Source organism: Delphinapterus leucas, chromosome 7 (assembly GCF_059928025.1).
Source record: "Delphinapterus leucas isolate spDelLeu-1000000601 "Yukka" chromosome 7, BTC_Dleu_Yukka2, whole genome shotgun sequence".
NCBI lineage: Eukaryota > Metazoa > Chordata > Mammalia > Artiodactyla > Monodontidae > Delphinapterus > Delphinapterus leucas.
In genome coordinates this window covers 12682088-12699414 of record NC_143135.1, presented here as the reverse complement: position 1 = coordinate 12699414, position 17327 = coordinate 12682088, and the positions used below count along the sequence as shown (strand labels likewise).

Below are 17327 nucleotides of genomic sequence, written 5' to 3'. Positions count from 1 at the left end.
ACAGTACTGCAGTATTTACTACTGAAAACAATCCGTGTATTAAGCGGACCCCCCACAGTTCAAATCCATGTTGTTTGAGGGTCAACTGCAGTTCCAGAGATGTCAAACTATGTTCTAGGGAATCCTCCACAGGTGTTTCAGGGACTACACAAGTGTTTGATTCAAAATTTGTTTTTAAATGTATTTTGTAACTATTGAAAATGTTAAAATGAATATCATGTACATTAAAAATATCAGATATTCCAAATATATCTAATATTAGTTATCAACATGTTAAATTGTGTTATAATTTTATATTCATAAAATACTGGTTTTGTTATATATTGGAGTTCATTATCTTTTTTGTGTGTGTGTGGTATGCGGGCCTCTAACTGTTGTGGCCTCTCCCGTTGCGGAGCACAGGCTCCGTACGCACAGGCTCAGTGGCTATGGTTCACGGGCCCAGCCGCTCCGCAGCATGTGGGATCTTCCCGGACTGGGGCACAAACCCGTGTCCCCTGCATCGGCAGGCGGACTCTCAACCACTGAGCCACCAGGGAAGCCCTGGAGTTCATTATCTTTTGGAAAAAAAAGGGATTCCTGCTTTAAAAAAAAGTTTTGAGAGGCACTGTATTTGTCCAATCTACTTCTCATCTCATGAGGAAACTGAGACCCCAAAGGGGCTGCAGTGTCTTTTGGAAGTTGTGGGTATCAGAAATAGTCTTTGCACAGAAACAAAGAAAATGCACAGATTAGAAGCATTTGGGGCCTTTCTCGCTCCCTGGCCATCTTGGCAGCTGCTCTTGGTTGGGGGTGTCCTGCACCTCAGGCAGGAAGATGGTGCCCGCAAGGAAGACAAAAAAGTCGCTGGAGTCGATCAACTCTAGGCTCCAACTTGTTATGAAAAGTGGAAAGTATGTGCTCGGGTACAAGGAAACTTAGAAAATGATCAGACAAGGCAAAGTGAAACTGGTCATCCTTGCCAACAACTGCCCAGCCTTGGGGAAATCTGAAATAGAGTATTATGCCATGTATCCATCACTACAGTGGCAATAATACTGAACTGGGCACAATGTGTGGAAAATACTACAGAGTATGCACACTGGCTATCACTGATCCAGGTGATTCTGATATCATTAGAAGCATGCCAGAGGAGACTGGTGAAAAGTAAATCATGCACAACTTTTCTTTAATAAAACCAGCCAGAGCTTGTTTTAAATAAAAAAAGAAGTATTCTGGTTATGTGCTATCTCTCCCCCAAAAGATGGTATTTTCTTCACCTCATTCCAACTCTAAGAATATTTATTTTGTCCTAAAATCATAAGGTCGGAAATAACAAAAAATAAAAAAGAAGGTATGTCAGAAAATAGGCAAACCCGGGTCTGAATCCTTTAAATGCGAACATTTGACTTTTGTTCTACATAAAAAGCTCTCCTTCTTTTCTAAGTATGAATTTGCTTGGGGTAAGGTAGGATGACAGAGGTGAGGAACCCGTACTGTTCAAAGTTGATATATTTCACAACTGTTTGGTTCTCAGCATCATGCCACAAGACCCAGATATCCGTAGAGGTTAAGGCAAAGTCAATCAGTGTCTCCTAGAAGGAAATGTAGGGGGGAAACAAATAAACAAAAACTCTTGTTAAAACAAGAAAGAAAAGGTACTAAGTTATGGTGACTTAAACTTGTATTAGTAGGAGAGGTAAAAGCATGAAAACAAAAGACAGTACCACGGGAACTTGGTAAAATCCAAATGAAATTTTTTTGCATGAAGTTTCATTAAATATTCCATTTTAAGATTTCAATCCCATTACAACATAGTTAAGTTAGCCAATGTTTCTTTCCTGTACTTCTCTGATATGCAAAGGATGACTCAACCTACCTGAGAAGTGAATAGTGAGGAAATGTGATCTATGCTGTAGCGGTTATTCTCAACGCTTACCAACTGGAAAATGCAGAACTGTTAAAACACAAGTTGATAATTCAGTACTTGAAACAACCAACATGCTATGCTTCTATGCAAGACTTACCAGCATTCGGAAGCTAATTTTTTTAAAAAAGTATGGTAAAATACATGTAGACTTTACCATCTTAACTATTTTTAAGTGTACAGATTAGTAGTATTAAGTATATTCACATTGTTGTGCAACTGAACTCCAAAACTGTTTTTCATTTTTTCAGAACAGAAACCCTGTACTCATTAAATAACTCCCCATTCCCCCTCCCCACAGCCCCTGGCACCAGCATTCTACTATGACCTTGACTGCTACATAATGGAATCTTAACAGCATTTGTCTTTTTGGGACTGTATTTTTACTTAGCATAACATCCTCAAGTCTCATCCATGTTGCAGCACGTGTCAGAATTTCCTTCCTGTGGGAGGGAGGGAGACGCAAGAGGGAAGAGATATGGGAACATATGTATATGTATAACTGATTACTTTGTTATAAAGCAGAAACTAACACACCATTGTAAAGCACTTAAATACCCTACTTTAATTCTTTTGGGTATACACCCAGGAGTGGAATTGCTTGACCCTATGGAAATTCTATGACTAATTTTTTGGGAACTGCCATGTTGTTTCCCATGGTGGCTGCAGCATTTTATATTCCCACCAGTAATGCACAAGGGCTCCAATGTCTCCACATCCCCTCCAACACTTGGCATTTCTGTTTTTTTCCCCCACAGTAGCTATCCTTTTGGGTATGAGGTGGTATCTCACTATGGTGAGAAATCTATTTTTAAGTTTATATTTTTACCAAAGTGCCAAAATTAATTTAAAACATACACACAATACAAATCAACTCTAGTCAATCTTCACTAAAAATAAAACCCTATAAAATAATTCATGTTTAGTATTTAACTCTGTTGCTGAAACAAAAAATGTCAAACTCAAAAATAATATTTGATGGACAATACTTTAATTTTTTGATAAAGAAAGTGTATTATAAACTGATAAGAGTGATGAAGATTCTATCCTTATAACACAAGCAACTGTTCACAAGGAAGTACTAAAAGAAAAATATACAGTGAGAGTCCTTTTGAGAGAAAAATAGGAGTGTATGAAATATGAGAAATATATGTAATGATCATATTCATTCTAGCCTAGAGCTGTATTTACAAGCTGCATATTTCAACCCATTAGTGGGACATGAATCAAATTTAGGAGGTCTCAACCAGCATTAAAAAAAAAAAGAAAAAGAAACAATGTATCAGAGTTTATCAGTTCATCACTCATGGTAAAGGTAAACATGTTTCATGAAAACTATTTTCTGTTACATGCCCATCATCACCACATATGCATATACTATGTAGCAATGCAAAATATTGTAGATTCTAGCCAAAAAGTTGGAAAAATGCTGGTCTAGTGCAGTGCTTCTCAAACTATCTGTGGAAAGGAACAGTGTTTTTTTTTTCTTTAATTTCTAATCTGTTCCAGACTGATACTTTTATGAAATACAGAAACCTTGAATGTCTGTAGCAATGTCACTATAAAAGCTTCTAATGCATTCTCTCACTTTCTGATTTTATCTATCTTACTGCAATCCAGTAACAAATAATTTGTGGCCCAGGACCATTCCACAGACCACACCATAGGTCTACAGGACTTCTGTTTGAGATTTTTATTAGTGTCCTAGATGGAAATACAGACGGCATATTTATAACACTGAGAACATGATGCTGGAAATGATTAAATTAATGCACTTATTAACATAATTAGAACCCAAAGAACGAAAAGAAAACAAAGAAGAAACAAATGAAATTAACAGGAATGGGTGTAGGGCTTGCCTGGTGGCGCAGTGGTTAAGAATCCGCCTGCTGATGCAAGGGACATGGGTTCAAGTCCTGGTCCCAGAAGATCCCACATACCACGGAGCAACTAAGCCCGTGCACCACAGCTACTGAGCCTGCGTTCTAGAGCCCGTGAGCCACAACTACTGAAGCCCGCGAACCTAGAGCCCGTGCTCCACAACAAGAGAAGTCACCACAATGAGAAGCCCACGTACCACAATGAAGAGTAGCCCCGCTCACCACAACTAGAGAAAGCCTGCGCACAGCAACGAAGGCCCAACACAGCCAAACATAAATAAATAAATAAATTTAATAAAAAAGAAATTGGAATGGGTGTAAAATATTATAGAGATTAAAAATAAAACCTTCAAATGTGTAGATTAGGGAGAAAAAAACATGCTGAAGAGCAGTTTTTGTTCAAAAGAAGAAGGGAAAAAAAAAAGACCTCAACTTCATTATACTCTGAATAGGCACAACAGTGTTACATGGCTGCTAAAAGTATATCTGATTTTAGGCTTCATTAATAGAACCATAATGCTCAAACCAAAGGAGGTAATAGCTCAGCTCAGTTTGATACCACTCCTAAAATAGCATATTCAATCTCAGACTAATGCTTAGAGCAGTGGTTCTCAAAATATGGTCCATAGATTCCTAGAGGTCCGATTCCTAGAGGTCCCTAAGACTGTTTCAGGGGATTAGTGAGGTCAAAACACTTTTCATAATAATACTACATCATTTGCCCTTTTCACTGTGTTAATATTTGCACTGATAATGCAAAAGCAACAGTAGGTAAAATTACTGGTGTCAATGTGAATCAAGGCTGTGGTACCAAACTGAATACTCTTTCATTAATAAAACACTCAACAAGCTAGGAATAGAAAGTAACTTCCTCAACGTGATAAAGGGCATTATGAGAAACTCAGATAACATCACACTCAATGGTGAAAGACTAAAAACTTTCTCTCTTAAATCAGGAATAAGACAACTCTTGTCACTTCTATTCAACATTGTGCTGGAGGGTCTATCCAAGGCAATTTAAGGGAAAAAAAAAAAAGGCACCCAGATCGGAAAGGAAGCAGTAAAACTATCTTTATTTGCAGATGATATTGTCCTGTAAATAGAAAGTCCCAAAAATTCCACTATAACACTACTAAAACTAGTAAGAGTTCAGTAGGGTTACAGGATACAAGATTGATATAAAAAAATGAATTGTATTTCTATAAACCTGCAATGAGCAATCTGAAATGAAATTAAGAAGATAATTTCATTTACAATAGTATCAAAAGGAATAAAATATATACAAATAAACTGATTAAAGAAACCCTGCAAAACTTAATACTATGAAAATTATAAAACATTGCTAAAAAAGTTAAATACAATCTAAATAAATGGAAAAGCATACCATGTTCATGAACCAAAAGCCTTAATATTGCCAATTCTTTCCAATATGATCTACAGAGTCAACAAACCTCTATCAGAATCAGTGAAGTAATAATAAATATATATATTGGTCTCTGGTTCTGCCTCCTGACACTGAGCTCCTAAAACTCCTGCAATCTCCTGAGTGATAGAGGTGCTAGGAGCATCTTTTGTTCTAATATTTGATCTTTGACCCTGGTTCCCGACACAGAGCTCCTAAATTCCTTGGAATACCCTGGGTTATGGGAACACTTTTTGTTCTAATGAGGTGACTCCTGGATAGCTTCAGGATGGGAGCTAGTCACCAGAAAGACCAAGTCTAATTAAAAGCTTGAAACTTTCAGCCCTAGCTCCCATCCTCTGGAAAGTGAAGAAAGGCTAGAAATTGAATTAGTAACCCATCATGCCTATGTGATGAAGCCTCCTTAAAAATTCTTAAGGTATGGGATTTGGAGAGCTTCCAGGTTGGTGAACACATCCATGTGTTGGGAGGGTGGTGCACCTCAATACCATGAGACCCTTCTGGACCTTGCCCTACATACCTCTTCATCATTTATCACCCAATAAACTAGTAAATGTAAGTGAGTGTTTCCCTGAGTTATGTGGGTCATTCTAACAAATTATGAGCCCAAGGAGGGGATTGCAGAATGAATCAAGAACCCAAGAATGTAGAAGAGTTTTCATATTTGGGAGTAGCCTGGCTTACGGTGAGGCGTATGAGTAGGGTGAGAGGGTGTCCACATATATGGAAGGTCTGGGGCAGGGTGAAAACTCAAGCAGGGTGAGGAGTGTCCACAGAGAGTGGCAGCCTGCACTGGGGACTAGAGCCCAAGTAGGTGAGAAGGGTGTCCACTGCATGGGGGAGGGTGGACTAGTACAGAGTGTCAGGGCCTAAGTAGGGTGAGGAGGGCATCCATGTGGAAGGGCAACCTGGAGTGGGATATCAGAGCCCAATAGGAGTGAGGAGGGCACCAAGCAGAGCAGCAGCCAGCACGGGGAATCAGGGCTCCGGCAGAGTGAGGACAAACCCTACCTCACTGGAATGTTATTAGGATTAAATGGATGATATGTGTAGTGTGTGAGTAATAAGCACAGTCCAAGCGTTTGCTATTAATGTTCATAAAGGGCCTGGCAACATGCCAAACACACAATACCCAACAAGCGGCTGTTTATTTATTTATTTGGCCACGCAGCTTGCGGGATCTTAGTTCCCCTTTGAACCCAGGCCCCTGGCATTGAACGCTCAGAGGCCTAACCACTGGAATGGCAGGGAATTCCCGTGGCTGTTTATTATATGATTATACTATTGTATTGTATCCTAAATACCTCACTGACATACAATAGCTAGCGATTAGATGATGAGCAAAATTATTTCTAAAAATTAACTTCCCCTGTACCTCTTAATAACACCTACATCCCTTTCACAACTCCATTTTTTCATCCAGACTTTCAAATTGGCTCTTTCTTGCTTAGTTTTGGTTAACTTTTCCTTCCATATTCCTTTAAACTCTCTACTCCCTTTCATCCTGACTTTTCCTTCAAGATCTTTTAATTCACATATTAGCACAAAACCTACCATCTCCGTGGAAACAACACAAGATACATCTAGGTTGGTGTGAAAAGCTTAGATAGACTCAATGAGTCTATGGCTACTTCCCCATATCAGTATATACAGAATAACTTGATACGTGTCTTATTTGTTTCATACCTGTCCTCGCTTTGGTGCATGCATGTATATCCCTAGGCAGACTCCCAGGGTAGGGGAATAGGCAAATCGTAATTTGTGTCCAGTCCCAGCAGTGAGCCGAAGATCTTTATTCACAGGGACATACTCTAGCATGTCAGCTACCATCAGGCACATTTGCTCCTGCCCAAGAAAACATTTAGTAAGTAGTATTAAAGAATATTCAGGAAGAAAAACAAACTCCTTCCCTTTTTAAAGAATGCACATTCATTACATCTAGCACTGTATCTAATTCATCTGAAGGGCCCTAAGGGTTTTTTTTTAAAGGGCTGAGATGAAAGTATCTCTTTAGTCTGATAGATAAAATCATCAGCTGTTTTGTTGGCGAATGTTGAAAACTATTTTACCAACTTGCATTTTAAAAATACATTTGTTGGGCTTCCCTGGTGGCGCAGTGGTTGAGAGTCCGCCTGCCGATGCAGGCGAAACGGGTTCGTGCCCCAGTCCGGGAAAATCCCACATGCCGCAGAGCAGCTGGGCCTGTGAGCCATGGCCGCTGAGCCTGCGCGTCCGGAGCCTGTGCTCCGCAAGGGGAGAGGCCACAACAGTGAGAGGCCTGCGTACCACAAAAAAAATAAATAAATAAATAAAATAAATAAAGATAAAAATACATTTGTTTCGAAGTGAAGAGTATACTCTGTACCACTTCAATGTTTCTGTAGGACTCATAATTTTCAAAATAAAAATACAAAAAGTTAGGGGAGAAATGTATGAAAAATAAAGCTAAATGAAACTGTCTGAATCTGGAAATGCCCCATAATTTCCAAACTAAGAGATCTGATCATATTATGAGAAGCAAAATTTATTTCAATTCCCCTTCAATTTGCAATCCTATTTTAACTTGCAGTAACTATAAATGTAGCATTTACCTTATAAGACCACATTCGTAGTTTATGATCCTGACATAGAGCAAAGATGAAGGCATCGTTCTTGACACAATGAACAGCAAGACTCAGGGGACGATCTGAAGGCCCCTGATCACCTCTGAAAACATAAGGCCAAGTTTTAGAGTTTTATTGTTGCAAATTACCTGATCATTAGAATTTGCAATTTAAGAGATAAAATAAAATTATAAATGCACACTCTTAACAAAAGGAAAAGAGTTTATAGGCTGGTATAAGATGACTACATTTTCTGGGCTTCCCTGGTGGCGCAGTGGTTAAGAATCTGCCTGCCAATGCAGGGGGACATGGGTTTGAGCCCTGGTCTGGGAAGATCCCACATGCCACGGAGCAACTAAGCCTGTGTGCCACAACTACTGAGCCTGTGCTCTAGAGCCTGCGTGCCACAACTACTGAGCCCACGCGCCACAACTACTGAAGCCCACGTGCCTAGAAGTGTGCTCTGCAACAAGAGAAGCCACTGCAATGAGAAGCCCGTGCACCGCAACGAAGAGTAGCCCCCGCTCGCCGCAGCCAGTGAAAGCCCGCGTGTGGCGACGAAGACCCAACGCAGCCAAAAATAAATTAATTTTAAAAAAAAGATAACTACATTTTCTATTTGATTTATATCCATTATTCTGATAAATTTTAAAAAGCTCTAGATATCAATGGAATACTGTTCTAACCATCAAACTTTCTACTTCTAATATTACACAAAATCGGATTTGGTAAGTCAGGGCAGAGCACTGAACTGGATATTGTGAGAGGTATAGTAAGCCAGTTTCTGTTGTCAAAGTGTCAAGTCCCAAATGAAGTGGGCTCTGGAGTGCAGCTCTTCTCAGACGGAATGTAACGTTGTGTAGACCCTTCTCCTTTCCAGTATAATGTTTATTTGCCTTGGAGTCAGACTGGAAGTACTAACAGGTGTTGACCAGGGCAAAAGATTAAGTTCTTGGGCCCTATGATTTACTGACCAGAGACCACTCACCTGATAACTGTTGGCATCCAGCCTATAAGCAATCGTTGCATTACTGAACTCTGTTTCAGCTCCACAACTGACACCATCCCTACAAGATTGAAAATAGACCAATGGTATCCAAGGCATCTCTTGATCATACTTAGTGAAGCCCAAAGGCAAGAAGGATGCAACCATGAACAAGGAATTTATAACAGGTGACAGGCTTCTACATTTCTACACTAAGAAGTCTTAGGCTGTACCTTTCCACATACACCATACCTAAAATATTTTGAATCATTATGGGAACAATAACAGCGTTTTTATATTCCTAGGGGAAATTTTTGCCATTTACAAACAGTAACCCATATTGCTGCTCAGAAGCAGCACTTCATTCTTTCCAAAAGAAACACCGAGTACCTTTCATGTGCTAGGCACAGTTCTAGATGCTAGAGATAGAGCAGTAAATAGAACAAATTAAAACACTCCTGTCCTCATGGAACTTACATTCCATTGGCAGGAAAGGAGAAGCAGAGACAGTTAACAAATTAAGTAGAATGTAAAGAGTGGAGAAAAATAAAACATAGAAAGGGTATAGTGAACAGGGATGGGGTGCATGTGTACAACTGTGTTATTGTTAAAATTGTGTTACAATTTTAAAAAGGTGGTCAGGTCACTCACTGAGGTGACACTGAGTAAGAACCTAAAGGAGTTGAGGGAATGAGCCACACTGGTAGCTGGGGAGACTAGCCCCGCCAAAGCCCTGAGCTAGGTGTACCTGGTATGTTCAAGGAATTGCAAGAAGGCATGTGGCCGGTTCAGAGGAGGGGGGAAAGAATGAGATGATGAGATTAGAGAGGCAGTGGGGTGTCACAGTAAGGACTTTGGGTTTATTCAGAGTGAGATGAAGAACAGCCCCGATCCGAGGGCTTTGAGTAGTGGAATGACATGACTCACCCTGGGTTTTAAAATGTATCGGTCTTCCTGAGAAGTTTCTGCTGAGGGGTAAGGACAGATCTGGGGAGCTATTTAGGAAGCAAATGCAATAATCCAAGTAAGAGGAGTGGTGACTTGGAGCAGGGTATCAGCACTGAGCTTCCTTGTTTCAGGTAACTTATTTTAGTTACAATACCACAAAGTGAAGGTAGAAAACCAGTCAACTCATGTCTACTAAAGGCCTTAGAATAGGTCGCCTTACAGTTATCTGTTTTCCCATACTCCAGTAAGCTGGACAGTTCCTCGTTCACTATATAAAATCCCGCCCTCTTAGGAAAAAAACAGTAAAGCATTAGGGAGTCATAATGCAAGCAATAATGAATGATCATCTTAGGGTAGTATGGAAGCAATTCCTGCATTGGATGATGGCCTTGGACTTCTAACATCTGTTTTAATGCCAGTATTCCTTTGTTTAAAATTAAATTCATGCTCAGTTCCTGTTCTTACCAGGTACGTCATGAGGAGGTAGTTTAAGAACAAAGATTCCCCCAGAGGCAGATGGTACAGCAAACAGAGCCTCCCCGTCATTGCTAAGCCAGGCTGCCGAGGTGGTAGAATTAGGGGAGAGTCCAGGTACTGTTGGAATTAACTGATAGTTGCAAGGATCCCTGAAGTCAACTTTTCCAATGTCAGTGAATATTGACTGCATCTGACTTTCAATTACCAACTCCTGTGGAGTAATTAAAAAGAAAAATCTGTTAAACCAAAATAAACTGGATTTTGCTCAGTTCCTTCCAATCGCTATCAGTTTTTAAAGTAAAAAATTGTTGAGCTTAAAAAGAAAGCTATTTTTTCTTTTTTTAAAATCATGGCTCTCCACTTTATTTATTTTTTTTAATTTTTATTTTTGGCTGGGCCGCAGGGCTTGCGGGATCTTAGTTCCCCAACCAGGGATCGAACCTGCACCCTCGGCAATGGAAGTGTGGAGTCCTAACCACTGGACCACCAGGGAATTCCCAGAAAGCTATTCTTTTTTTGGCTGCACCACATGGCACGCAGGATCTTAGTTCCCAGACCAGGGATGGAACCCGTGCCCCCTGAAGTGGAAGCATGGAATCTTAACCACTGGACTGCCAGGGAAGTCCCCAAAGCTATTCTTTTTAATGAAACTATTTTTGCAGCTTAAAATGTGTGTGATCATTTTAAATAGTAACTATGATAGTATGCTTGGTTAGGGCCAGCAAAGAATCCAAATATTCTTCAATTCCAAAGGACATTGCTCTATTACTAAATTTGTGACAGTCAGAGTAACTTTGGGAATTAAAGGATATTATACTTAACCAACTTACACTCCTATACATCCGGGAAGGGTGTGGTAAAAGTAACCTGTGCACTGTTTGATTGGTTAATATCAAGATTGTCACATGATTCTGAGTCTCAGAGACATGAACCCCTCCGGGTAAGAGGATGCAATTTTGGAATTTGAGGCGAACTGCATTATTTAACAGATTTATGTCCAGTGACTCTTCCACCAGCTCCAATGTATCTCCAGAGGTCTTCCTATTAAAGTGAAGAGACATTTGTTAAAAAAAAAGTTTATGCTTTTCTTTCTGATTGTTGCATTGAAATGTATGGCAATAATTTCCAGGTGAACTCTCCCAATTTGAAAATTTTGGATAAACAAACTCAGACCAATTTTGACATTCCAAACCACCACATTATATAGTCTACAAAACACAGCACTGTATAAAATTCAAATCTTATTATATGATTCTCTGTTAAATGGAGGCATTTCCAAACTTCATAGTCCATTTTTTAAAAACAATATTCAAAGCAATTAAACTCCACTATAATGAAAATTCACACCACACACCCTCATTACTTATAGTGCAATGTGGCCTCTACATATGTTACTACAGGGTCAAACTACAGTGACCTTATAAATGTGGGTATTTCCCCTTCTATAGCTTCCTCCTACTAGGATGCAGGGAAGACTCTTCTTGAGGCACAACTCTGCCATGTGGTAGCTTTGGAACCATAGAAAGCACTATTCTGGGAATGCCCTAACTTGCCATCACCTCATCTACCACACTACCCGAATCCATTCTCTAGATGATCTCCTTTGATATAACAGCTTTAAATGCCATTGAATGCCTACAATTCCTAAATCTGTATCTCATTCAGCCCAAACTCTCCACTGACCTCCTGACTACTGCCTCAACACTTCTACTTGTATGTCTAACAGGGATCTCAAACTAAACCTGTCCAAAACAGAATTCCAGGACACAGCAAACCTGAAAGACAAAGAAACAAAAACACCTGCTTCACCTGCACTTTTCCAACTCATTAATGACATCTCTATAACTTCTAGTTGTTCAAGCCAAAAATCTGGGGGTCACCCTTGAATCTCCTCTTTCTATATACCCTACATCTGATCTAATAGTAAATTCTAATAAAATCACTTTTAAAACATATCCACAGGGACCTCCCTGGTGGCACAGTGGTTAAGAATCTGCCTGCCAACGCAGGGGACATGGGTTCGAGCCCTGGTCTGGGAAGATCCTACATGCCGTGGAGCAACTAAGCCCGCACACCTAGAGCCCGCGCTCTGCAACAAGAGAAACCACTGCAACGAGAAGCCCGCACGCTGCAACGAAGAGTAGCCCCTGCTTGCTACAACTAGAGAAAGCCCGCGCACAGCAACGAAGACCCAACACAGCATCCCCCCGCAAAAAAAAAAAACAACATATCCACAATCAGAACATTTCTCACTGCCTCTAACAATACCAACCCCAGTCTAAGCCACCACCATTTTTTGTCTGGATTGTGGCACCAACCTCTAACTGGTCTCCCTGCTCCCACCCTTTCCTATTACACTCGGTTCTCAACACAGCAGCCAAGCAACCTTTTAAAAACACGACTTAGACCATGCCATTTCTTCGCTTAAAAACCTCTGATCTCACTCAGAGTAAGAGTCAAAGCCTTAAAATAACCGACAAAGCCTTAATCTGGCTCTTGGCTACCTTATTCCTCTATCCTTTGTTCACTCAGCTGCAGACTCCTAGCCCTTTGCCATTCTTTGAAAACAACACACAAGCTCCTGACTCAGGGTTTTTGCATTTTTTGTTCCTTTTTCTTGGAAGGCTCTACCTGAAATCTCATCCCTCAGATATCCTTACTTCCTCTGCTCAAGTGCCAACTTATCACTGGGTCTTGCCGGACTACCTTATGTGAAATATTAAAAATAATAATTCCCCTTCCCTCTTCCCTGTTCTCTTCCAATTATTACCTGGTGAATTATATTTACTTGGTATTTTTGGTTATTGTTGTTGATCTGCTCCCTCCACAAGAGCAGGGACTGCCTGCTTTGCTCCCTGCTATGTCCTCAGTCCCTAAACATTGACTGGAACATATTAGGCACTCAAAAATATTTCTTTTTTTTTTTTGGCCACGCTGAGCAGCTTGTGGGATCTTAGTTCCCTGACCAGGGATTGAACCTGGGCCCACAGCAGTGAAAGTGCTGAGTCCTAGCCACTGGACTGCCAGGGAACTCCCTCATAAATATTTCTTATATAAATGAGATATGCATCTTTAACACAGATCTTCCTTCTGAGCCTATAAATTTCAATGCCTACTTGACATTGCCAAAGAGCTACTACACAGATACTTCAATAGTACCTCTAAAAGAATTATTTACATCTCTCCAAAACCCATTTTCTGTATCTCATTAGATGGCAACCCCTCTACCCAATATTTGGTTAGTCACACTAGAAAATAGGAGCTTGTCCTTGCTCCCTCCTTTTCCCTTACTACCCCTCACTCACCCCATATTTAATCTATCTCCAGGTCCAAATGAAGTTAACTTCTAAGTGTATCTTGAATCCATGTATTTCTCTTTTCCTAGCCACTCCCACAACTGAGTCACTAACATCTTACCTGGTCCATCATATAAGCAAGTTGTTCTTTTGTATTGTACCCATCCAACCCAAATCTACTTTCCACAAAGTAGACTGATTATTTTAAAATGTGATTTTGATCATTTTAGTAATCCTTTAAAACCCATCAATGATTGCTCAATGTACTCAGGATAAAATCCAAAATCCTTAAAAAGGACCTTAGGGTCCTTCCTGATCTGAGTCCTGCCTACCTCCTTAGTCTTAGCATCTGTCACATCATTTTCCATTTTGCCCATTTGCACCTAAGCCACACAGACCTTCAGTCAGTTCCTCAAACCTGTCACGTTCTTTCCACCTCATGGATTTTGTGCACGGTGATCCCACTTGCTGAACTGCTCTCTCCCTCAACCCCTTGCCTGGCTAACCTTTCATCCTTCAGATCTCAGTTTAAATGTGACTTGCTTTAGGCCTTCCCAGCACCACCAATAATATCTGGTACTCCCATTAGCCCCTCAAAGCCTCTATACTTTTCCTCCGAGGCAAGTATGAAAAATTTGTATTTATAAATGTGGTCATTAGCTATATAATGTCTTCCCCCTTCTCAAAACTGCCCCATGAAAGGTGGGTCCACATCTATTCTTACACTGTTACATCTTGCATGATGAAAATGGTGATTGTTTTTGTTCCTCACTTCACCCCCAGCACACCTAGCAGTGCCTGACTATAAAGGCTCAAACATATTTGTAGAATGAAGGAAGCTGTAAAGTACTATAAAAACATAATGGGTTCATGTTTAAAACTGGTCTTTTGGACTTTAACCCCTAAGCTACATTTCTTCTGCTTTTAGTGCTGCCTGGGAGGGTACCTCTTCTAGAACTCTGGGTCTCCTTAATTTTCCACTGATTCACATATGAATAGAAAACAGTCTTTCTCTTTTCCTGTCGATGACCACTTCGGAGAATGAATGACACCTTAAGAACAGCCGCGAAAATTCAGCCGCCGAACAACCCGACCTTCCAGGGGGTTTGACAAACACAGCACTTACCAATGAATGAACCTGTTTCTGGTGACGGAGAACAACTTGCCACTTTCCACATAACAGAAGCCTCCCGCGCTCTCACCGTATTTCACGGCTCCGGCCACGACATTTGCAGTTCCTGCAAAATGAAAGTGGTGAGCCTGCACAGGGGGCTCTCTGGGAATAGACACGCACTGAGGGTGCTGACAAAGCAGAGGGTGACGGACTGACAATCCATACAAAAAGAAGGGGAAGAAAAGACGCAGAAGTAGGACACTAAACAAGCTCTGATTCCGGGGCTATAGGCATGTGGGCTCAGAAGGATGAAAGGGAGGTCAGAGATTTAGGGATCCAGGGGAGAAGCCAGAAGCGAAGGATCGGATCGCGCCGTACCAATGCCGCAAACTGTGAACTCCCGAAAGTGCCTCGGCCTTTCGCGCTCAGCTCCGCTGAGCTCCACGAAGCTCCGTTCCATGGCTCCTGCCGTCGCCATCTTTCCGCGCCACCGCGAGGCCCGACGGGACACCAGCAGGACCCGGCGGACGTCGTCACTTCCGGGGGCGGAGCGGGCGGAGATGCGGGCACGTGAAGAAGCCGGCAGAGGTCAAGCGCGTGTCCGACACTGCGTTGTGAGGCTCCCACCGAGTTAGTTGGAGACAGGGTGGGCAGGGAGGAAGCCAGATGAGAAGCGGGTAGGGGAAGCCTGCAGACTCTACCTGCGGGGACCTTTGCGTGGCCTGCTAGGAAGCCCCAAGGCGCGGCGCCATTTTCCCGGCGTTCTCAGGGCAGGGGGCGGGGCCGGGCTTGTTTCCATTTTAAAAACTCCCGCCTGGGCAGCGGGGCCCAGTCTCCCGCGAGGATCGAGGTCCGGGGAGGCCCAGCAGATGGGCGCCCTCTGCTGGATTCCTAGCTTGCGGTCACCTCTCCCTGCGTCGCTGTGTCAGTCAGTGAATCTCCACCCTGTCTCCTTTTCTTTGCTCTTAAGCGACCGTAGGGACAGTGAGGAGAGGGAGTGAAGGGCAGAGGGGCCTTTTGTGTTGAAAGTTTTTAAAGAGACTGTATTCGTGTTTTTTTTTTTAATAGATCTTTATTGGAGTATAATTGCTTAACGATACTGTGTTTCTGTTGCACACCAAAGTGAATCAGCCATATGCATACATGTGTCCCCATATCCCCTGCCTCTTGCGTATCCTTTCCCTCTCACCCTCCCTATCCCACCCCTCTAGGTGGTCACAAAGCACCGAGCTGATCTCCCTGTGCTATGCGGCTGCTTCCCACTAGGCATCTGTTTTACATGTGGTAGTGTGTATATGTTGATGCTACTCTCACTTTGCCCCAGCTTCCCCCTCACACCTGGTGTCCTCAAGTCCATTCTCTATGTCTACATCTTTAATCCTGCCTTGCAACTAGGTTCACTTTTGTTTTTTAGATTCCATATATGTGCGTTAGCATACAGTATTTGTTTTTCTCTTTCTGACTTACTTCACTCTGTATGACAGACTCTAGGTCCATCCACCTCACTACAAATAACTCAATTTCGTTTCTTTTTATGGCTGAGTAGTATTCCATTGTATATATGTGCCACACATTCTTTATCCATTCATCTGTTGATAGACACTTAGGTTGCTTCTATGACCTGGCTATTGTAAATAGTGCTGCAATGAACATTGTGGTACATGACTTTTTTTGAATTATGGTTTTCTCAGGGTATATGCCCAGTAATGGGATTGCTGGGTCATATGGTAGTTCTATTTTTAGTTTTTTAAGGAAACTCCATACTGATTTTTTTTTTTTTATTTATTTTTGGCTGCATTGGGTCTTTTTTGCTCTGCGCGGGCTTTCTCTAGTAGTGGGGAGCAGGGTCTCCTCTTTGCTGCGGTGCGTGGGCTTCTCATTGTGGGGGCTTCTCTTGTTGCAGGGCATGGGCTCTAGGTGTGCGGGCTTCAGTAGTTGCGGCACGCAGGCTTAGTTGCCCTGCGGCATGTGGGATCTTCCCGGAGCAGGGCTCGAACCCGTGTCTTCTGCATTGGCAGGCAGATTCTTAGCCACTGTGCCACCAGGGAAGCCCTTTGTTCACATTTTTAATGTAACTGTGCTTTTATCCATGGGTTGGGGAAATTTGGGTTTTACCATATTGAACTATTTCACTTGTGATGTCATCTTCTTATTAGAGTTCTGTGTGCTTTATCGTATGGGTTTTCTATTGCTACTAGAACAAATTACCGTAGATTTAGTGGCTTAAACAATACTGTTAGCTCACAGTTCTGTAGAAGTCCAATACAGGTCTTATGGGGCTAATATCATGGTGTCTGTATGGCTGTATTCTTTCTGTAGACTGTAAAGGAGAATCTCTTTCCGTTTCTTTTCCAGCTTCTAGAGGCCAACACATTCCTTGGTTAGTGGCCCCCTTCTTTCATCTTCAAAGCCAGCAGTGTCATATCTCTCTCTGATCTCAGGGAAGGGTTCTCTGCGTTTAAGGACTCATGTAATTAGGTTGAGCTCACCCAGATAATCCAGAGTAATCTCCCCATCTCTAGATACTTAAACTTAATCACATCTGCAAGGTACCTTTTGCCATGTAAGGTAACATATTCACAGGTTCCAGGGGTTAGGATGTGGACATCTTTCTTGGGGGGGGGGCATTTTTTTTACCCATCATATTTATGATTTACTAATCATGTCACATTCTGATTTCATTCTCATAACATCC

General features: G+C 41.7%; 1 protein-coding gene and 1 pseudogene across 1 annotated transcript in view; one reads left to right on the top strand and one right to left on the bottom strand.

Annotated features, from left to right (window-relative positions):
- NUP160 (nucleoporin 160) overlaps positions 1-15131 on the bottom strand; it is a 54131-nt gene extending 39000 nt beyond the window's left edge. Inside the window, exons 1-9 of the mRNA XM_022591983.2 lie at positions 15011-15131; positions 14645-14756; positions 11053-11263; positions 10211-10433; positions 8801-8879; positions 7801-7915; positions 6896-7054; positions 1859-1936; positions 1477-1574 (exon numbers count right to left, since the gene is read on the bottom strand). Of these exons, the coding sequence (XP_022447691.1) occupies positions 1477-1574; positions 1859-1936; positions 6896-7054; positions 7801-7915; positions 8801-8879; positions 10211-10433; positions 11053-11263; positions 14645-14756; positions 15011-15110 (1175 nt within the window). The 5' untranslated portion in view covers positions 15111-15131. The remainder of the gene's footprint in view (positions 1-1476; positions 1575-1858; positions 1937-6895; positions 7055-7800; positions 7916-8800; positions 8880-10210; positions 10434-11052; positions 11264-14644; positions 14757-15010) is intronic.
- LOC149748692 (large ribosomal subunit protein eL30 pseudogene) lies at positions 624-2791 on the top strand (annotated as a pseudogene).
- Positions 15132-17327: the final 2196 nt, after the last annotated feature.